We start from the raw sequence: 17,680 nt of genomic DNA, 5'->3' as shown, positions 1-17,680 counted from the left end.
TATATCCTAACTATAGGGTCATGGGGGTCTGCTGGAGCCAATCCCAGCCAACACAGGGCGCAAGGCAGGAAACAAACCCTGGGCAGGTCACCAGCCCACCGCAGTGAAATTAAATCAAATGTGAAAAACTGTCTGTGCAAAAATGTGGGTCCCCTTGTAATTTTGCTGATTTGAGTGCATGTCACCGCTCAGTGCTGATTACTTGCAACACCAAATTGGTTGGATTAGCACGTTAAGCCTTGAACTTCATAGACAGGTGTGTTCAATCATGAGAAAAGGTATTTAAGGTGGTCCATTGCAAGTTGTGCTTCCCTTTGACTCTCCTCTGAAGAGTGACAGCATGGGATCCTCAAAGCAACTCTGAAAAGATCTGAAAACAAAGATTGTTCAGTATCATGGTTTAGGGGAAGGCTACAAAAATCTATCTCAGAGGTTTAAACTGTCAGTTTCAGCTGTAAGGAATGTAATCAGGAAATGGAAGGCCACAGGCACAGTTGCTGTTAAACCCACCAGGTCTGGCAGGCCAAGGAAAATATAGGAGCGGCATATGGGCAGGATTGTGAGAATGGTTACAGACAACCCACAGATCACCTCCAAAGACCTGCAAGAACGTCTTCCTGCAAATGGTGTATCTGTACATCGTTCTACAATTCAGCGCAATTTGCACAACGAACATCTGTATGGCAGGGTGATGAGAAAGAAGCCCTTTCAGCACTCAAGCCACAAACAGTCGCTTGTTGTATACAAATGCTCATTTAGACAAGCCAGATTAATTTAGGAACAAAGTGCTTTGGACTGATGAGACAGAAAATGAGCTATTTGGTCATAAGAAAAAAAGCTTTTTGCATGGCGGAAGAAGAACACTGCATTCTAAGAAAAACACCTGCTACCTACTGTCAAATTTGGTGGAGGTTCCATCATGCTGTGGGGCTGTGTGGCTAGTTCAGGGACTGGGGCCCTTGTTAAAGTTGAGGGTTGGATGAATTCAACCCAATATCAACAAATTCTTCAGGGTAATGTTCAAGCATCAGTCACAAAGTTGAAGTTATGCAGGGGTTGGATATTCCAACAAAACAATGACTCAAAACACAGTTCGAAATCTACAAAGGCATTCATGCAGAGGGAGAAGTACAATGTTCTGGAATGGCAGTCACAGTCCCCTGACTTGAATATCATCAAAAATCTATGGGATGATTTGAAGCAGGCTGTCCATGCTCGGCAGCCATCAAATTTAACTGAACTGGAGAGATTTTGTATGGAAAAATGGTCAAAAATACCTCCATCCAGAATCTAGACACTCATCAAAGGCTATAGGAGGTGTCTAGAAGCTGTTATATTTGCAAAAGGAGGCTCAACTAAGTATTGATGTAATATCTCTGTTGGGGTGCCCAGATTTGTGCACCTGTCTAATTTTGTTATGATGCATACTGCATATTTTCTGTTAATTCAATAAACGTAATGTCACTGCTAAAATACTACTGTTTCCATAAGGCATGTCATACATAAGGAAGTTGCTACTTTGAAAGCTCAGCCAATGATAAACAAAAATCCAAAGAATTAAGAGGGGTTCCCAGACTTTTTCAATTGATTGTATGAAGCTTTTATACTGGCCACACATTCTATTCTGGTGCAAGGCAAATTGCAATGTTTTACACTGACAGAATTTCAAAGAAAAATCAGGCTTTTATGTCATATTAGCTCAGGCCCAAAGAATTCCTTAGATGTTCTGTTTATTTATAGAAAGTAGACCTCCAAAGTAGTGGTAATTGCAAAAAAAAAAAAAAATGAAGAGTTCACAAATAGTCTACCTCATTAAATGTACTGTATGAAAAGAACATATTAAATGAAAAAATCAAATTATTATTTTTTATCACAGTATCTACTGTGCTGTAGGTGTTTGTTCCTTGTGTAAACTGTGCATGGGAAACCCCACTTTCATGGTCAAAACCATAGTGTTAAAAATCTTTATGTGAAATATACTGCACATAGTGAAAAAGGAACCAGTATGCAGGATAATTCTGGACAGTCTACTGAGGTAGTATTTTGTGTGTATGTGGTTTGATCTGCAGCCACACAGTTCAGTGGACCCAGGATCTTGTTGCTTGTGTTCTCACTGTATTTGTAAAATTTGCTCAGTCTTTCCATATATCTGGTGGATTATACTCTCCAGTATCTCCTCCAGTATCCAAAAATTAAGCATGTTAGGTTTAGTTGGAAGGCTGAATTTGGCCCAGTGTGCAATTGTGTCCTGTCATAGTGCAGTATCCTCTCTAAACTAGTTCTTTATTTACACACAATATGGTGGGGAAAAACTTTGGTTTTCCTTGACCCCACAATGGTTAAAAAATATCAATATAATGATGTTGCATTGTTCAAATAGGGCTGTCATTTCTTGCATAGATTAAGCATGAGAGTTTTTGTGCCTGCATGTCTGTATTACTTTTATTTATTTATTTATTTTTTAAGTTGCTTGCTGACTTCATGTCCTTCCCTTACATGTGCACCAGGTTCGGACTCGAGATATGGGTGGTTATTGTACTACCAGTGACTTAGTCAAGTCTGTCATTGATAACCTGCACCCTCTACATCAGCGCTAAGGACCCTGAGGGATTTTCTCAATTCATGTCTGCTGTGCCTTCTGTCTTTCCATCCTTTTTTTGTGTTGAAGGACAAATCTACTGATGCTGTTGGGAAAACAAGCTGCTGCTGGTGCATCTGAACTTATAACCTGACCAAGAAATAGTGCCTTGCTTATTCATAAAAATTTTTTTTTTTTTGCTATGCTGCAGGTGATTGTTTATATTATCCTTTCTAATTTTCCCATGTCATTGAGTGCTTTTTTCGGAAATCAAACAGTATTGCTTTGTTTGGACAATTAATGGCTCTAATATTAAAGTCAGTCAGGTCTTGAAAGCATTCAAAGCCATCACAGAAGGAAGATTGATGTAATTCTGTTCTTCCTTTTAAAGGAAACACATCTGTTGTAGTATTTCATATGTATAAGCAAGTGGACTATATAATGAGCAGAGTATAAGGAAGGAAAGCAGTTAATTCAACGAGATCATTAGAAATTAACCATATGGTAAATTATAGGCAGCTATATGGCAAATATTAATAAAATCCTTTAGCATGATTAAATTAGAAGGTGAAGTTAAACTGAAGAAAATTGTGAAAATGCAATTTTCAAATAGTTGCAGGACCATAAGGTTTGATCAGTTTCTGATGAAAAATTCTCAGTAACGGATCACAACATTTTTCGTCATGTTAAAATACAAACATTTTTTCTTGACACTGGCATTTTACTTTCTATTCTTTTTTTCCGTGTAACTGATTTTTGTGGAAAATATATCTAAAATAAATTATTGCCATCATTGACCTTTCTTAATATTTATGTATGGTATACCAGCATTTCTCCTAAATCCCCAGAGGTTAATTGCAAGGCCATTTTAGAATTGCCAGTGGAGTGGCACCCACTCCAAGGTTAGTCTCTGCCTTTTCATGCAGTGCTGCCAGTATATACTCTAGACCCCACAAACCTGAGTTTGATTAAGCACCATTGCTTATTTTTCCAGTAGCTATAACTAACACAAGGTATTATCTCTTTTGGCCCACGAAACAGCCAAAGGTTTTCGCTGAACTCTAGGGTTCCATTGAACACAATTTAAAAAACACTGACTTACGAGTATACTGTACATTTCCAGAGCATCACCTACAATGTCAAGCCATACTGCACTTAGTGGTCCCTGCCCATGACCACTGGCACTGAAAGGAACATTTTATAGCCAGTGTGCACTTCTTCTACCCTGTCACTTGCTTTATAACCCATAGTCTGTCCATCCCCCATGAAGTTCCATGTCTGTTCCTGTCCTCTCTTCAATTAAGCGTTAAACAATTGATGACTAGAAACCAAAATGAATCTGGTTTACATAAACTTGTTCTGCAATAGACTAGCACCCTGCCCAGGCCTGTTTTCTGCTTTGTACCCAGTGTTCCTGGAATCGATGCTTTGCTGCACTAATATAGTTGGAATCAAAAAAGTGGGTGCAAGGAGTATAACACTGTTAAAGCTGTACATCTCTAAAATGTATGTCTGAACTAAAATGGATTTCAGGAAACAGTTGGGAATTAAACTTTGGTTCCTAGGCCATTAAGCAATTGTGCCACATACAGATTTCTAGTTCTAGTTTGTTGGTTTTATCCAGATGATTATGTTGTAAACAGACAATGGCCAACAAATTACACCCTGCTTTACTACAAAGCAGAAAATGCGGTTTAACCAGCTCCACAGTCAAGTTTATACCGGTTGTGAAATTGTTCCTCACATGCACAGGTGTCAAGCAGGGAGTGCGACCTTGGTTTTCGGTCTCTGCAGTTGCTCGAGGTTCTCAGCTAAACCTGCTGTTATTTTCAGGTTGATACCCTTCTCAACAGGTTTTATTCACTTTATTTAGATTTGCCTTTGTTATTACTTGTTACTTGGTAATGGTCAAACATAATAAAAAAGATTTTTTGCACCTGTGCCTACGTTTTAATTGTTAATAACAAATAAAATTAAGGGAGCAAACGGTTAAAAAAAAAAATGTGTAATTGAAACTGAATATGTGTTAAAATTACTTCTACAAATACAAAACCGAATGAGAAACTACAGCATTGGAAAAGAAAATACTTGTATTGAATCATCATTACACCTGTATTTTTTTTTTTTTTGTTTTTGATTGATTTTTGTCTGGCCTCTTTCCCTTATACCAGTTTGCTAAAGAGAACACTATTATCAGGAGCACATTTGTCCAGACAACATACTGTACTGTAGCTTTGTTGGTAAATGAGGCACCACACAGAGGTAACAGTCCTAAGATAGGAAAGGTTAACAGCGATCATCTCAGGCTTGGAAATCAGATGTTTCTACTTCTACAGTTTGTGGATATTTCATGTAATGCATTTGAGAGAAGAATTAGCATGTACAACTCTAAGGTCCTGGTCCTTTCTTGTAAAAGATTGATTTCTACCCTGCAGGTAAGGAGTGAACAGCTGCCCAAATAGAGGAGTTGAAATACCACAGGGACTTGTTCAAGAGTGAGAGTAGGTTTGATTAACCAGCAGCTCAGGACAGCAGCATCAGTTTTGCAGATATTGTATATCAGACCAAAGTAGTGAAGAAGGAGCCAAATTCTTTTGTCAAATTGTTTGATTTAGTAGTCAGTTTGTGAGTATAACTACTGATTCTCTCTGTTGCAGTGGTTTGATGATGAAGTTGGGGCACCTCACACAGGAGGGACGCACCAAGCATTACCTACATTTTGTAGAGATTATATTTCTTGACTGGCTTGGGAGCATCTGTTAATTCCCTAGAAGCATCTGAAAAAATTCACTGATGACTAGGTGGCGTGGTCAGTCCCGCTTGACACTAAAGATATACTTTACACAAAGATAATATTTTTTATATACAGTATTATTTACACCATGTACGTTTTAATGGTGGTCGAGAAAAAAAATTATTCTAATGTTTTCTTGCAGGATGGAAAGAGAAAAAGTTTATGGCATAATAGAAGCCAATAGTGAGCAATGCAGTACGGTGACAAACAATGTGAAAAAGGTCCATGGAATAAAGAAAAAAAAATCTAATCACAAAATGTACAAATTCCATACTTCATTTTACTAAAATACTGTTAAATAGACTAAACTAAATAAACTAGAATAATCAGCGCACATTATACAAGTAGCAAGCTAAAGCCTCATGGTATTCACTTTTTGCATCGAAGGCAGAACTCTAGACCAGGGGTTCCCAACTCCAGTCCTGGAGGGCCCCAGTGGCTGCAGGTTTTCATTCTAACCTTTTTCTTAATTAGTGACCCGTTTTTGCTGCTAATTAACTTCTTTTGAATTAATTTTAATTGACTTGTTTTTTAAGATTTGTTTCCCTGAATTTTTTCATCACACCTCTGAATTGCTTCATTTCTTTACTTAAATGGCACCCAAACAGAAATGAAATGTGAAGTGAGTGAGCCAACAGAAGACCAACTAAGTCGGGGCCTCAAACTCCAACCAATTTCACTCCATCCAGTTGCTTAATTAGGCACCGACTCTTGTTGTTAATTAAACCCGTTCTTTAATTCCATGGCTTGATGCTGCTCTCATTGTGCAATAGCAGACATTTCTGAAATTGCTGATTTTCTGTTTCTTAAAACCACTGGTAAAATGTTTTGTGGACCTGAGCAGATTACCATTCTTGACCTACACCTTTCTTTATTTTCAGATATTGTATGACGGACACAGTTTGCTGGTCATGTTTTGGTTTATTTTGTATCTCATTGTTGTTTGGCTGCTAATTAAGGAAAAAGAAACAATTAAGGGGCTTAGTCTTCAAGAGCAAATTGATTAAAAATGAATTCAAATTAAGTTAATTAGCACCAAAACCAGGTCACTAATTAAGAAGAGGGTTAGAATGAAAACATGCAGCCACTGGGGCCCTCCAGGACTGTAGTTGGGGACCCCTGCTCTAGACCAACAGACGATGAGGAGATTTATCTTTATTAATTCAGTTAAAATATTGATAATTAAGAAAGTGCAGACACAAGTGCAAAAATGATGTTTACTGACAGGTGACAGCTACTTCCATTTATTTCTGCTTGCATAATTGTTGTAAAACATTGTCCATAAATCAGGATATTTCAATAGACAGAATACTGTGGATTTCTGAGCCCATATGAAGAAAAATGATAGCTTAACAAAGTCCAAATGGAGGTTTTTTGGTCAAAATAAAAAGTGAAAATTTGAAAGATATAAATATAGCATGGCACACTTCTGTAAAGCACAGTGCAGACTCCATTCAACTTTGGATGTATGTCTTTTCATTGGGAACTATGGCTGATGCCACAAAATATGCAATACTGCATTGAATAAATTTATATATATGAAAAGAATGGGCGGCACGGTGGCGCAGTGGGTAGCGCTGCTGCCTCGCAGTTAGGAGACCAGGGTTCGCTTCCCGGGTCCTCCCTGCGTGGAGTTTGCATGTTCTCCACATGCCTGTGTGGGTTTCCTCCTACAGTCCAAAGACATGCAGGTTAGGTGTATTGGCGATCCTAGTGTCACTAGTGTGTGCTTGGTGTGTGTGTGTGCCTTGCGGTGGGCTGGCACCCTGCCCGGGGTTTGTTTCCTGCCTTGCGCCCTGTGTTGGCTGGGATTGGCTCCAGCAGACCCCCTGTGACCCTGTAGTTAGGATATAGCGGGTTGGATAATGGATGGATGGATGAAAAGAATGAATGACCTGTTGTGCTCCTCAGTCAAGAGGAAAATGGAGAATATGTCTGGTTACTAGATACTAGAGAACAGCAGAGATGTGGCTAAAGAAAACAAAATAGTAAATGACTACATAACCCAGTCAGAATTCTGACCTGAATCCAAATCTGTAGAATTAGTATTGTTGTAAGTAAAACAAATGCCTAATTCTAGCAATAAATTATATGATAAAAATGTACTTAATTACATGAAAAATCTCTTACGTTTGTGAAGTGTACAAGTTTTAAGACAAAATAATCCATGTGTGCTATAAATCAGTTATTTTCAGTGTGTCTTTTTGGTACTTGTTTGAAACATTTTATTATTTGAACATTTTAATTAATTTAGACCACTTTGCAAATATCTAATTTCACTTTGACATTAAAGAGTCTTTTTCAGTTGGTCACTGTCAAAAAAGCCAAATTAAATCCACTGTGATTCAATGTTGTGTAACAGTTAAGTGTGAAATCTTCCAAGGGGGTGAATACTTTTTATAGGGACAGTTTCATAGAGTGAGCAGCTCTAGTAGCAGTACTAATCAGTAACTTTTCCGTAAGAAATACATTATGCCTTTGGTTCTCAAGTTCTAAGAGGCCCTCTGGTTTTGTCCCAACCCATTTCAGAAAACCATTCAGCTGTTTACTCCTGCTGATCTTATTATCACCATTTGTTTTGTTTTTGTTTTTGCTTCCCTTATTGTGCATTTTAAAAAGTTCAATATTGTGACATTTTAACTCTGTTTGTCATTTTCCTATTAATTCACCTTTATTCCATTGAGTTTGCTCCTTTAATTATATTCTAATGTGACAGTTAACAGCAAGAGAAGACGCTGAATGCTGAATCTATGCAGGTACTTGAGTGTCATAGCCACTTGCATAAACCTTAATAAATAATGGCTTAAATAACCAGAATGCCAGGAATAGTGGAAGGAATATCATGTGGATGAGAAAAATCATAAAAAGCAAGGTAAAAAAGAAGAGCAACACTGAATTTTCAACTTTCTCATCATTTTTTGTATTATACATTTATTTGTAATGGATAAAGTTGCATGATTTACCCATCAATGTCCACTCAGTAACTCATAATGACAAAGTGAAAACATTTTCAGAAAGGTTTACAGATTTATTCAAAATCAAAAACTGAAATCTGTCATTTATGTATTAAAACTGTTATTTCAGTAGTTTGTTGAAGCCTCCTTGGGTGAGTGTGGACGAGCTTGCACGTCTGGATTTTGGCTTTCTGTATCCACTGTACATGCTTGCTACATTTTAATAAAATGTGCCAAACCCAATTTTATAATTTATAGATTGACAACCAGACAATAGAAGCTGAGAAATAATAAAATGCTTAATTAAGGCAGGGGTCCTACTTGAAGCTGAAGTTGATTGAAATGAAGACCTGTAACCACGGTGGTACCCCGGGAATGAACTTGAGCATCACTTCATTACACCATTTTATTAACGTTCATTCATATCATCTGAACTCCCAGATACCCTCTGTCAGTTAAAGTATTGCATGATTAAATTAAGATGTCAAGCAAGCCAAGGGATCCCAAGTGTCTAGCACTGCACATTTATCATTTATATGTTAAATTTATATTTAAAAGAACAGAATTATTATGTAATAAGTAAAATACACAAATTGTTAAAGATCCTTTAATTAACAGTAATTCCTTTACCACATCATTAAAGCATCCACCCTACATTCGTGGAGTATAAACAAAACATTTTTCTACTCTGATTTAAATATTATAAAAGTTCCTGCTAAAGCAATGCAAATTATATTAATAGTTGTATCAACACTGCATTCCGTGTGGACTGGGTATTGCAGGAGATTAGGTAACATAACTTAATCCTGATGCAGCGGCTAAGTATATTAATGTTTTCATTGTAATCCAAAGAATCTGCATTGTCAGTTTTAAGCAAGGGAAGCCACAACATGCTAAGGCATGATGTACTGTAAATGAGCAGTTTGATTTTTTTAGCATTATTTCCATTACATAAAAAGTTAGCATGAGCTATACATTTGGAAAAATAAATAAGCTACATCTGTCAATAAAATGCCAATAAAAGTAGGAATGTGACCCTTTTAGTTAATTTTAATCTCTGATTTCAAAAAAGGCTCACATTAGGTTTAGTCACCCTTAATCAAGCATTTGGTTTGCTGAATTTTGATTTTCTTTAATAATGGAGTAGAGTGTTAACAGAAATGATGTCAGTGACTTCATAAGCATTAAATGTGTCTCCGGCTTCATAAACACAAAAAATCTATCCATCCATTTTCTAAACCTGCACCAGTTTTACAGGTTGCAGGAACCTAAAGGCAATCTTGGCAGCATCAGTTGCAAGGAAGAAACAAAGTTGGACATCTGTCACAGGGCTCCTTCATGCATACAAAGCAGATTAAGTGCCGCCAGACAACCAATTATGATAATCTTTTGAGATACAAACATGCAAATCCCAAACAGATATGCTCATTCTCTTGGAAATGTGAGGCAGTACTGCGACCAGTGTGAGTCCTCACAGGTGGCGCAGTGGTAGTGCTGCTGCTTTGCAGTAAGGAGACTGTGGAAGGTTGTGGGTTCGCTTCCCGGTTCCTCCCTGTGTGGATAGCGCTTTGAGTACTGAGAAAAGCGCTATATAAATTTAATGAATTGTTATTATTATTATTATTCCCTGAATAAGAAGAAATTAATAACAATTTTTAGGTACTATTTCCATCTTCCCATTTCCAGTGCAGAAAAGGAATTATAGACTGGTGATAATTAATTTTTTGCTTTTGTTTTAATAATGCCAATATTTAGATATTTTGGTAAGGCTTTCACTGTATTTTTCTGGCCTGTCCCTTTGAATCAGAGTTTCCGGTCATTGCTAATTAACATATATTGCATGTCTTTTACTTGTGGGAGAAAAACCCACATGGACAAAGGAAGAACATGCAAACCCAACAGACAATAATCAAGCCACAATATGAACCCTCGTGTTGTAGGGCAGCTTTGCTAATGATGATACCTCTTGCCAAAGTTATTAAAGAAACTATTAATAATTTGAGTTTCATGTATAATATGCCTACATTTTAAAAATGAAAGGAAACTGCAGTTTGTTGGTCTGGCTGATTGAGAATTGTTTGAATATGTCATCCACATATTTTTAATAGGTATTGTTGAACAATGTGACATTTGCCATTTTGATATGGCTGGAACCCAAGTCCTTGGTTTAAAAAGCCACTGCATGACTCTCTTAATATCAGCTTCTTCTTGACTGGGTCTCTCACTGGAATGCAGCGTCTGTTCCTTATCTGACAATCTGATCACTTACACTTTGAGGCACCATTTAAATACATGTTAAGCCTTTGGCTGAAACAAAGAGCCATAGCACAAGGATTGGCAACACTGATGGACAACATTGATGGACAAAACTTTGCTCCAACAGTCAACCAAAAAGGAGGTCTTATGTGCACCCAAGAAACCAATAACAAGACATCTGTTCCTTGTTTTAAAAACACTTGCACACTCCCAACCTGGCTATAATTTCTGCTTTCTGTAACAGAGACCCATCGGGTGTGACTGTAACAAAGGCTGGAGAAAACATTTTACTCTGAAGGGAAATATGGCGCAGGACTGGAAGGGTGGAAGACTTATTTGTATTGGAGTTGGACGAGGAGGGCAATGAGCCCAAGCCTTGCAAAGGAAAGCAAGTCCATAAGCAAGAGAGAGACCATAAGAAAAACCCATGCATTCACCATGCTAACGACAAAAGATAAGTGAACACCAGCTGTCCACCGGGCGTAATTCTGCTAGCATTGTATGTAAATGCCTCAAAGACAAAAAATGCAGTGCCACCCACAATCTGAAGTCACAACCAAATCAGTAAAAGCAAAGACCTCCTGGACAAATTTAGAAAAGCATGCTTAAAAATTTTTCTGTGTACAAGAGATAGCCGACAAAAAAAGAAATAAAGCATCACGTACACTAGACCATGAGTACACCTACTCTGTTTCCAAGAAATATTAAGTATAACATAACAGTAAGGATAAAGCTGGCTAATGTACTATGTACTGAAAGGTAATAACCTTGTGTAGGGTAAGCTGTAGCTATTACAATTTTTGTCCTAAATCCAGTAAGAAAGTGCAGAGCAGCATCTTACACACAAATAGACAGTTTGGAAGGGAGGAGGTGGTGGGGGTAAACCAGTGTAGACTGGCTGTGAGCATAATAGTACCACCTTCACAGTGCAAGCACAAGAATCTTAACAACTAACTAAGAACATATCCATCTTAACCACATGAATTGCAAGATCATAATTTATAAGTAATGTATCTTTTTCTATTAGAGAGAAAAAGATCTATCCATCCATTATCCAACCCACTATATCCTAACTACAGGGTCACGGGGGTCTGTTGGAGCCAATCCCAGCCAACACAGGGCGCAAGGCAGGAAACAAACCCTGGGCAGGACGCCAGCCCACCACAGGGCACGCACGCACACACCAAGCACACACTAGGGACAATTTAGGATTGCCAATGCACCTAACCTGCATGTCTTTGGACTGTGGGAGGAAACCGGAGTACCCGGAGGAAACCCATGCAGACATGGGGAGAACATGCAAACTCCACGCAGGGTGGACCCAGGAAGCGTACCCGGGTCTCCTAACTGCGAGGCAGCAGCGCTACTCACTGCGCCACTGTGCCGCCCAGAAAAAGATCTATCTAAACCAAAAGTTAGAATGGCAACTGCAGACTCCAAAGGTTGTTTGTAGGTAGAAGCAAGCCTAGACATCTTATGTCTGCACTAATGAAGCATCAAAACACCCCTGAGTAATCACAAACACATTTGACACTGATTGTCCCAAACATTATGGCACCCTGACATGGGGGGACCATGTATAAAGAGTGTTGTCATTTCTACATGGTGGCTGAAATATATGCAAATACCCTTAAATGAAAGTCTGCAATGTGCACTTTAATCACTCCTGAATTGATTTGTAATTTTAAATTGAAGTGAATAGCATTGATTATTTCATTACAATGGCACCTGCCAAGGGTTGAGATATATTAGGAAATAAATGAACAGTCAGCTCTTGAAGGAATTGTGTTGAAAGCAGGAAATATGGGCAAGAGTAAGGATCTGAGCAATTCTGACAAGGGACAAATTTTGATGGCTAGACGACTAGATCAGAGTATCTCCAAAATGGCAGACCTTGTGAGGTGCTCCCAGTATGCAATGGGCATGTGAGGATTAGAACTGGACCATGCGGCAATGGAAGAATAGAGCCTGGGCTGATGAACTATCTTTTCTTTTGGATAAAATGGATTGCTGGGTGCATGTGTGTTGTTTACCTGGGGAACAGATGGCCACAAATGCAGTGTGATGCTCTGGGCAATGTTTTGCTGGGAAACTTCTGGTCCTATTATGCATGTGGATGGTACCTTGACATGTGCCACCTACCATAAGATTGTTGCAGACCACATACATTTATTCATGGCAACAGTACTCTCTGATGGCTGTGGCCTCTTTCAGCGGGATAATGTGCCCTGCCACACTGCAAAAATAGTTCAGGAATGTTTTGAGGAACATGACAAAGATTTCAGAGTGTTGGCTTGGCCTCCAAATTCCCCAGATATAAATCCAACCGAGCATCTGTGGGATGTGCTGGAAAAACATGTCTGACCCAAGGAGGCACCCAACTTGCAACTTGGATTTTCCAATTTTAAAAGATCTTCGCTAACATCTCAGTGCCAGATACCATAGGACACCTTCAGAGGATTTTTGGAGGCCATGCCTCAATGGTTCAGAGCAGCTTTGGTGGTACAAGGGGGGCCTACACAATATTAAACGAGTGGTTTTAATGTTGTGGCACATCAATGTATATCAATAGATATATGGTTGCATGTATGCATCTTCTATTGTCCTTATCTATACTAATAAAAGGCAAAGCCCTCACTGACTCACTCATCACTAATTCTCCAACTTCCCATGTAGGTAGAAGGCTTACTTACAAAAGTTAAGCAGGTTTCATTTAGAAATTCTACGCATAACGGTCGACAACGTCCGCCATGTTGAACTTTCTTATGTATGGCCACATCTTCACGAAATTTGGTAGGCGGCTTCCCTGCGCTAACCGAAACCGATGTACTTACTTATTTCGGTGGTTACAACGCTACTGTAGGCCGACATATTGAACTTTCCTATGGTCTTTGTTACTTATGGGCCCATCTTCAAGAAATTTGGTACGCGGGTTCCCAATGCTAACTGAATCCTACTTACATATATACATCCATAGCCTGCAGCTCAGTGTCCGTGTGAGGTGGCGTTGGGTCCCCCATCCCCACGCCTCCCACGTAGTTGGCTGCCTGCCTATATAAGGCCGTCCGTCGCTCCGGTCTCTTCATTCCCTTCCTTGCTTCGCCACGGTATTCACATCTCCCTGCTGATAACTGCAGCCTTTTTATTTAATCCACGGTTTCTCTGCTGTTTTATTGTTCATTTATTACGACTTTAGTTAATATGTAGGTATTTTAGGCTTAGTTCACATTGTTCAGGTGCCCATTTCCTTTATCGTTCCAACCGTACTCCCATTAACATGTCTATCAAGGTGATCACCGTCGATCAAAGAACTGTCACTTACAGAGTGGTTTTCCATGCCCGGAGATGGCGACTGCCTTTTTCATTCTCTGTGTTACATATTGCACGGCCATATCAGGCTCACTCTTCATATCCGGAAAAACATTGTATTGAATGACTGGGACAGGTTCAAGGTGTGAACTGATGATGGTACAGGAGATAATTATACTACACCGGAGCTCTATAAGAGTGAAATGCTTAAGCCCTTCACCTATGATTCTGCATGTGAGTTGATGGCTGCCGCTGAATTGTTTGGTTGTCGCTTTCAAGTGTACCGAAATGGCCAAATATTTTACACCTTTGGGCAACCGCCAATGCCTCTTACAAAGCCTTCTTCAAAATGTTTACCCCAATCTACGAAATCTCCACGAAAACGATGTGTCATGGTTGAGGGAGAGAGCTATCCTGACACCAAGAAATGACTTGACTACGACTATAAACCACATTTTACTTCAAGAAATACCTTCACAACCGAAAACATATCAGTCTGTGGATTCAGTTGTAGAAGTGGAAGATGCGGTGCACTATCCGGTAGAGTTTCTCCACACTCTGAATCCTCCAGGCACTCCTGAGCATAATCTAATTTTGAAGGTTGGGGCACCAATAATGTTACTGAGAAACTTACAGCCACCGAAACTTTGTAATGGCACGAGACTTCATATCACGTGTCGGCAAAAGAACCTAACTGAGGCAACTATTTTTACTGGCAGTGGCTCATTGAAGAGAGTTTTTATTCCTTGCATCCATGTTATACCCTCTGATCTCCCATTTCAATTCAAACGCCTCCAATTTACAGTAAGGCTCTGCTTCGCAATGACAATTAATAAGTCTCAGGGACAGACCCTACAAAAGGTTGGCATTGATGTGAGGCAAGATTGCTTTTAACATGGCCAACTGTACGTTGCATGCTGAAGAGTAAGCTCAGCGCACAGCTTGGTCATATTACAACCGGAGGGCCGAACTGACAACGTAGTATACAAACAGATCCTTAACAAATAATTACTGGCATATTTTCCCTCACTTTAAAAAGGTTTACTTTTCTTCTTAATAAAAATTTTAAGGCAGTACTTCGCAGCTGCAAAGCGCGGGTATTTTGCTAGTGTTATAAATAAATTGTATTATTTGGTTTGTTGCAGCAAGTTTAATTTTTATTGAAACTAGGGGGCTTTGCCCCCTGCTTGCTTCGCTTGCCAACCCCCGGGCCTGTGCTACGTGCTAGCCTCTTCGCGGTTCTGCTGCTCGTGTATGGGGATGCAGATGTACAATTTAAACAGACTTTTATTTCCATTGGAATTGTTACATATGCATAAATGCAACATATAACTGCCTGGGACTGAATTTCGGTTCTTTCTCTCTATTAAATAAAATGACTTTTTCGAATGTTTGGCTCTGAGATTTGTTAATTGTCATAGCAAAAGCTATTCTAACGGGAAACTATAAACGTTTTAATACAAATGTCATATCAGGATCTCCTTTGTTGTCTAATGTTATCCGCGGGAGATGTACTACATTACCTTTCTTGGATACATCCTTCATTCTAAAGTAATTCGTGCGGACAGTGTTAACAGTTGTAGATATTCTTCGGGATAAGTTGTTGTTTTCATCTTCTGCATGCTCACCACCAACTGTTTCAGCATAGTGTATTGATACGATTTTAACCAATTTGTCATGTAACCGGTCAACATTTTTGGACGCATTTAACCAATTTGCTGTGTAACCGATTGACATTTTTGCCTTTAATTCATTTGACTTCCTCGTTTCTCGGTACTAGGATTGTCCGTGTACTCATTTCTTCTGTTAATAACCCTTCATGATGAAATTCTTAAATTAGATTTGGACATAATACGTCTTCTTTAATTGGGAACTTAAAGTGAGGAAAATGTTAAAATGTATAAGAGCTGAGAGTGCAGAAAGTGTGTCTGACAAAAGCATTCACACGAATGAGAGGTGAGAGGACTGTGGTCTTGTTTGAAAATGTTTGAGATGAGGGCGTGATTTGAAAAAATCTCTTGGCAAAAGTCTCGTCTCCAAACAGTCCTGTTGCGTCAAAGGATTTTTTTATATAATAAGGAGAAATAGTTAATTGCCACATCCATACATTATTTGTTCATAATTTTTATAGATCACTATATATTTCTGGTGTCTTGGCTGGAAGGTGAAACAGAGATCCTTGGTTGGGCAGAAATTAAAATCTCACATATCCTACATTAATTTGGTATCCCAGAGTGGGCAAATTGCTAATTGTTTGCCATTACCAAGATCAGTGTTTTCCAACCTCGGTCCTAATTAAGAAATCTTAATCTGTACAGTTTTTGGTTTAAAGACATACATTTTTGGGGATGAGATGTTAAAAAAAACTGTGTTATATCCAATCTTTGTTACATTATTTTGTTTTAACATTGCATTAATGAGTTGACTCTTAATTGCTTATCATTTTCACATTCTCAAATTGAATGTGTCTCATAAGAGTAAGAATAAAAGTGAATGTCTCATTTATTGAAAATACAATTAATCAAGGAAATGCTGAAAGAGTCTTCTGTTTTCTTTATTCTAATTTTGATTTTTGTCATTTGACAGGTACGAACTTCAGATTTAGGTGGTTATGCTTCTTGTGATGAATTCACACGAGCAGTTATTGCTAACCTGGGCCTCTGAACTTCATATTCTTTGCAGACATATTGCTCTCGTGCTACTTTGTGCTTTGCCATTAAATCTGTCACAATGCGTGGATATATCAAGAAAGCAGCTCTGAGTTTATCTCCTTAATAACTTACCACCAACAACTTAACTGAATCTTCAGTTACAGCTTTTTTTCATCATTTTTGTAAGTTCAGTTTACATTACTTTACACGCATATATGATCTAAGACTGCACCTTTCCAGTTTTTTATTTGAACTAGGTCTTCAGTCTTTACTGTATCTTATGGTAATTACTACAGCAGAGAATTCAACACTCTGGTTTGGCCTGGCTTCACCTTATTCACACCTTATGTTATGATGACCATAATCCAAAAAACGAATTGTTTTCTCCTTATTATATAATGTCACTTGTTTTTAAATTCTCTCTACTGAAAAAAATGTAGAGTAAAAAACGACAAACGATAGTTGTTTTCATATCATATATACTGTATATGGTTATCTTGGCATTTATATTTATGTACTTCTTATTTGTAAGTCAGTTTGAATAAAAGTATCAGTTAAATAAGTGAATGTCAATGTTGAATGTAGACAATGAATGCATCTGGAAATCAGTGACATCTACATATGAAAATCATTTCTTGCTTATGCATTGTAACAATGGTTCATTGTGTTAGAACAAAAACATGTGTAACGACCCAGGGACTTGGAGGAGATCTCTACAATATCTTGGAATAGAAGCAGACGTATAGGAGTATGTCTTTTGATGGTGTGGTAACTGGAAAGGAGTTGCCTAGGAAAAGTACAGTATCAAAATCACACGAGTCATGGATGATTCTACAGGAAACCTCTACAGGAGAGAGATGGAATATTTCCAGTGTGGGAGCAGATGGAAATTAAGGGACTATAAACCCTGCCTTTTAGAATGATGACATTACAGTGAAAGTTGCAAGTTCACCAAAGTAAGGATGATTGCATTAATGCCTCTGGACACTTAACAACAGGCACGCCAGATTATACTACGGATGAGTGAGTCTTTTTCCTAAACAGTAAGGCTGAGGAGGACTAAAAAAGTGTGATTCCTTAAAGCCAGCAGGCAGTAGCGCACAACTGGAAAACAGACTGTCATACCCACTAGAAAGAG

The 17,680-nt window shown here is 38.5% G+C and overlaps 1 protein-coding gene across 3 annotated transcripts in view; it reads left to right on the top strand.

The window, feature by feature from the left end:
• Positions 1-17,503, top strand: part of idh3b (isocitrate dehydrogenase (NAD(+)) 3 non-catalytic subunit beta) — a 39,279-nt gene extending 21,776 nt beyond the window's left edge. Inside the window, exons 12-13 of one of the 3 annotated variants that reach the window (XR_003716690.2) lie at positions 2,508-2,789; positions 16,478-16,573. Coding sequence is in view for 2 of the 3 variants with exons in the window: in XM_028804777.2 (XP_028660610.1) it covers positions 2,508-2,597 (90 nt within the window). In the remaining variant the exon portion in view is untranslated. Of the gene's footprint in view, positions 1-2,507; positions 4,512-16,477 lie in introns of those variants that run through there. The other 2 variants (XM_028804778.2, XM_028804777.2) reach the window with 2 other exon arrangements.
• Positions 17,504-17,680: the final 177 nt, after the last annotated feature.

The sequence above is a fragment of the Erpetoichthys calabaricus genome, chromosome 7 (genome assembly GCF_900747795.2).
Source record: "Erpetoichthys calabaricus chromosome 7, fErpCal1.3, whole genome shotgun sequence".
Classification (NCBI taxonomy): Eukaryota; Metazoa; Chordata; class Cladistia; order Polypteriformes; family Polypteridae; genus Erpetoichthys; species Erpetoichthys calabaricus.
The sequence above is the reverse complement of the archived record's forward strand: the minus strand, read 5'-3'. Positions and strand labels throughout refer to the sequence as shown.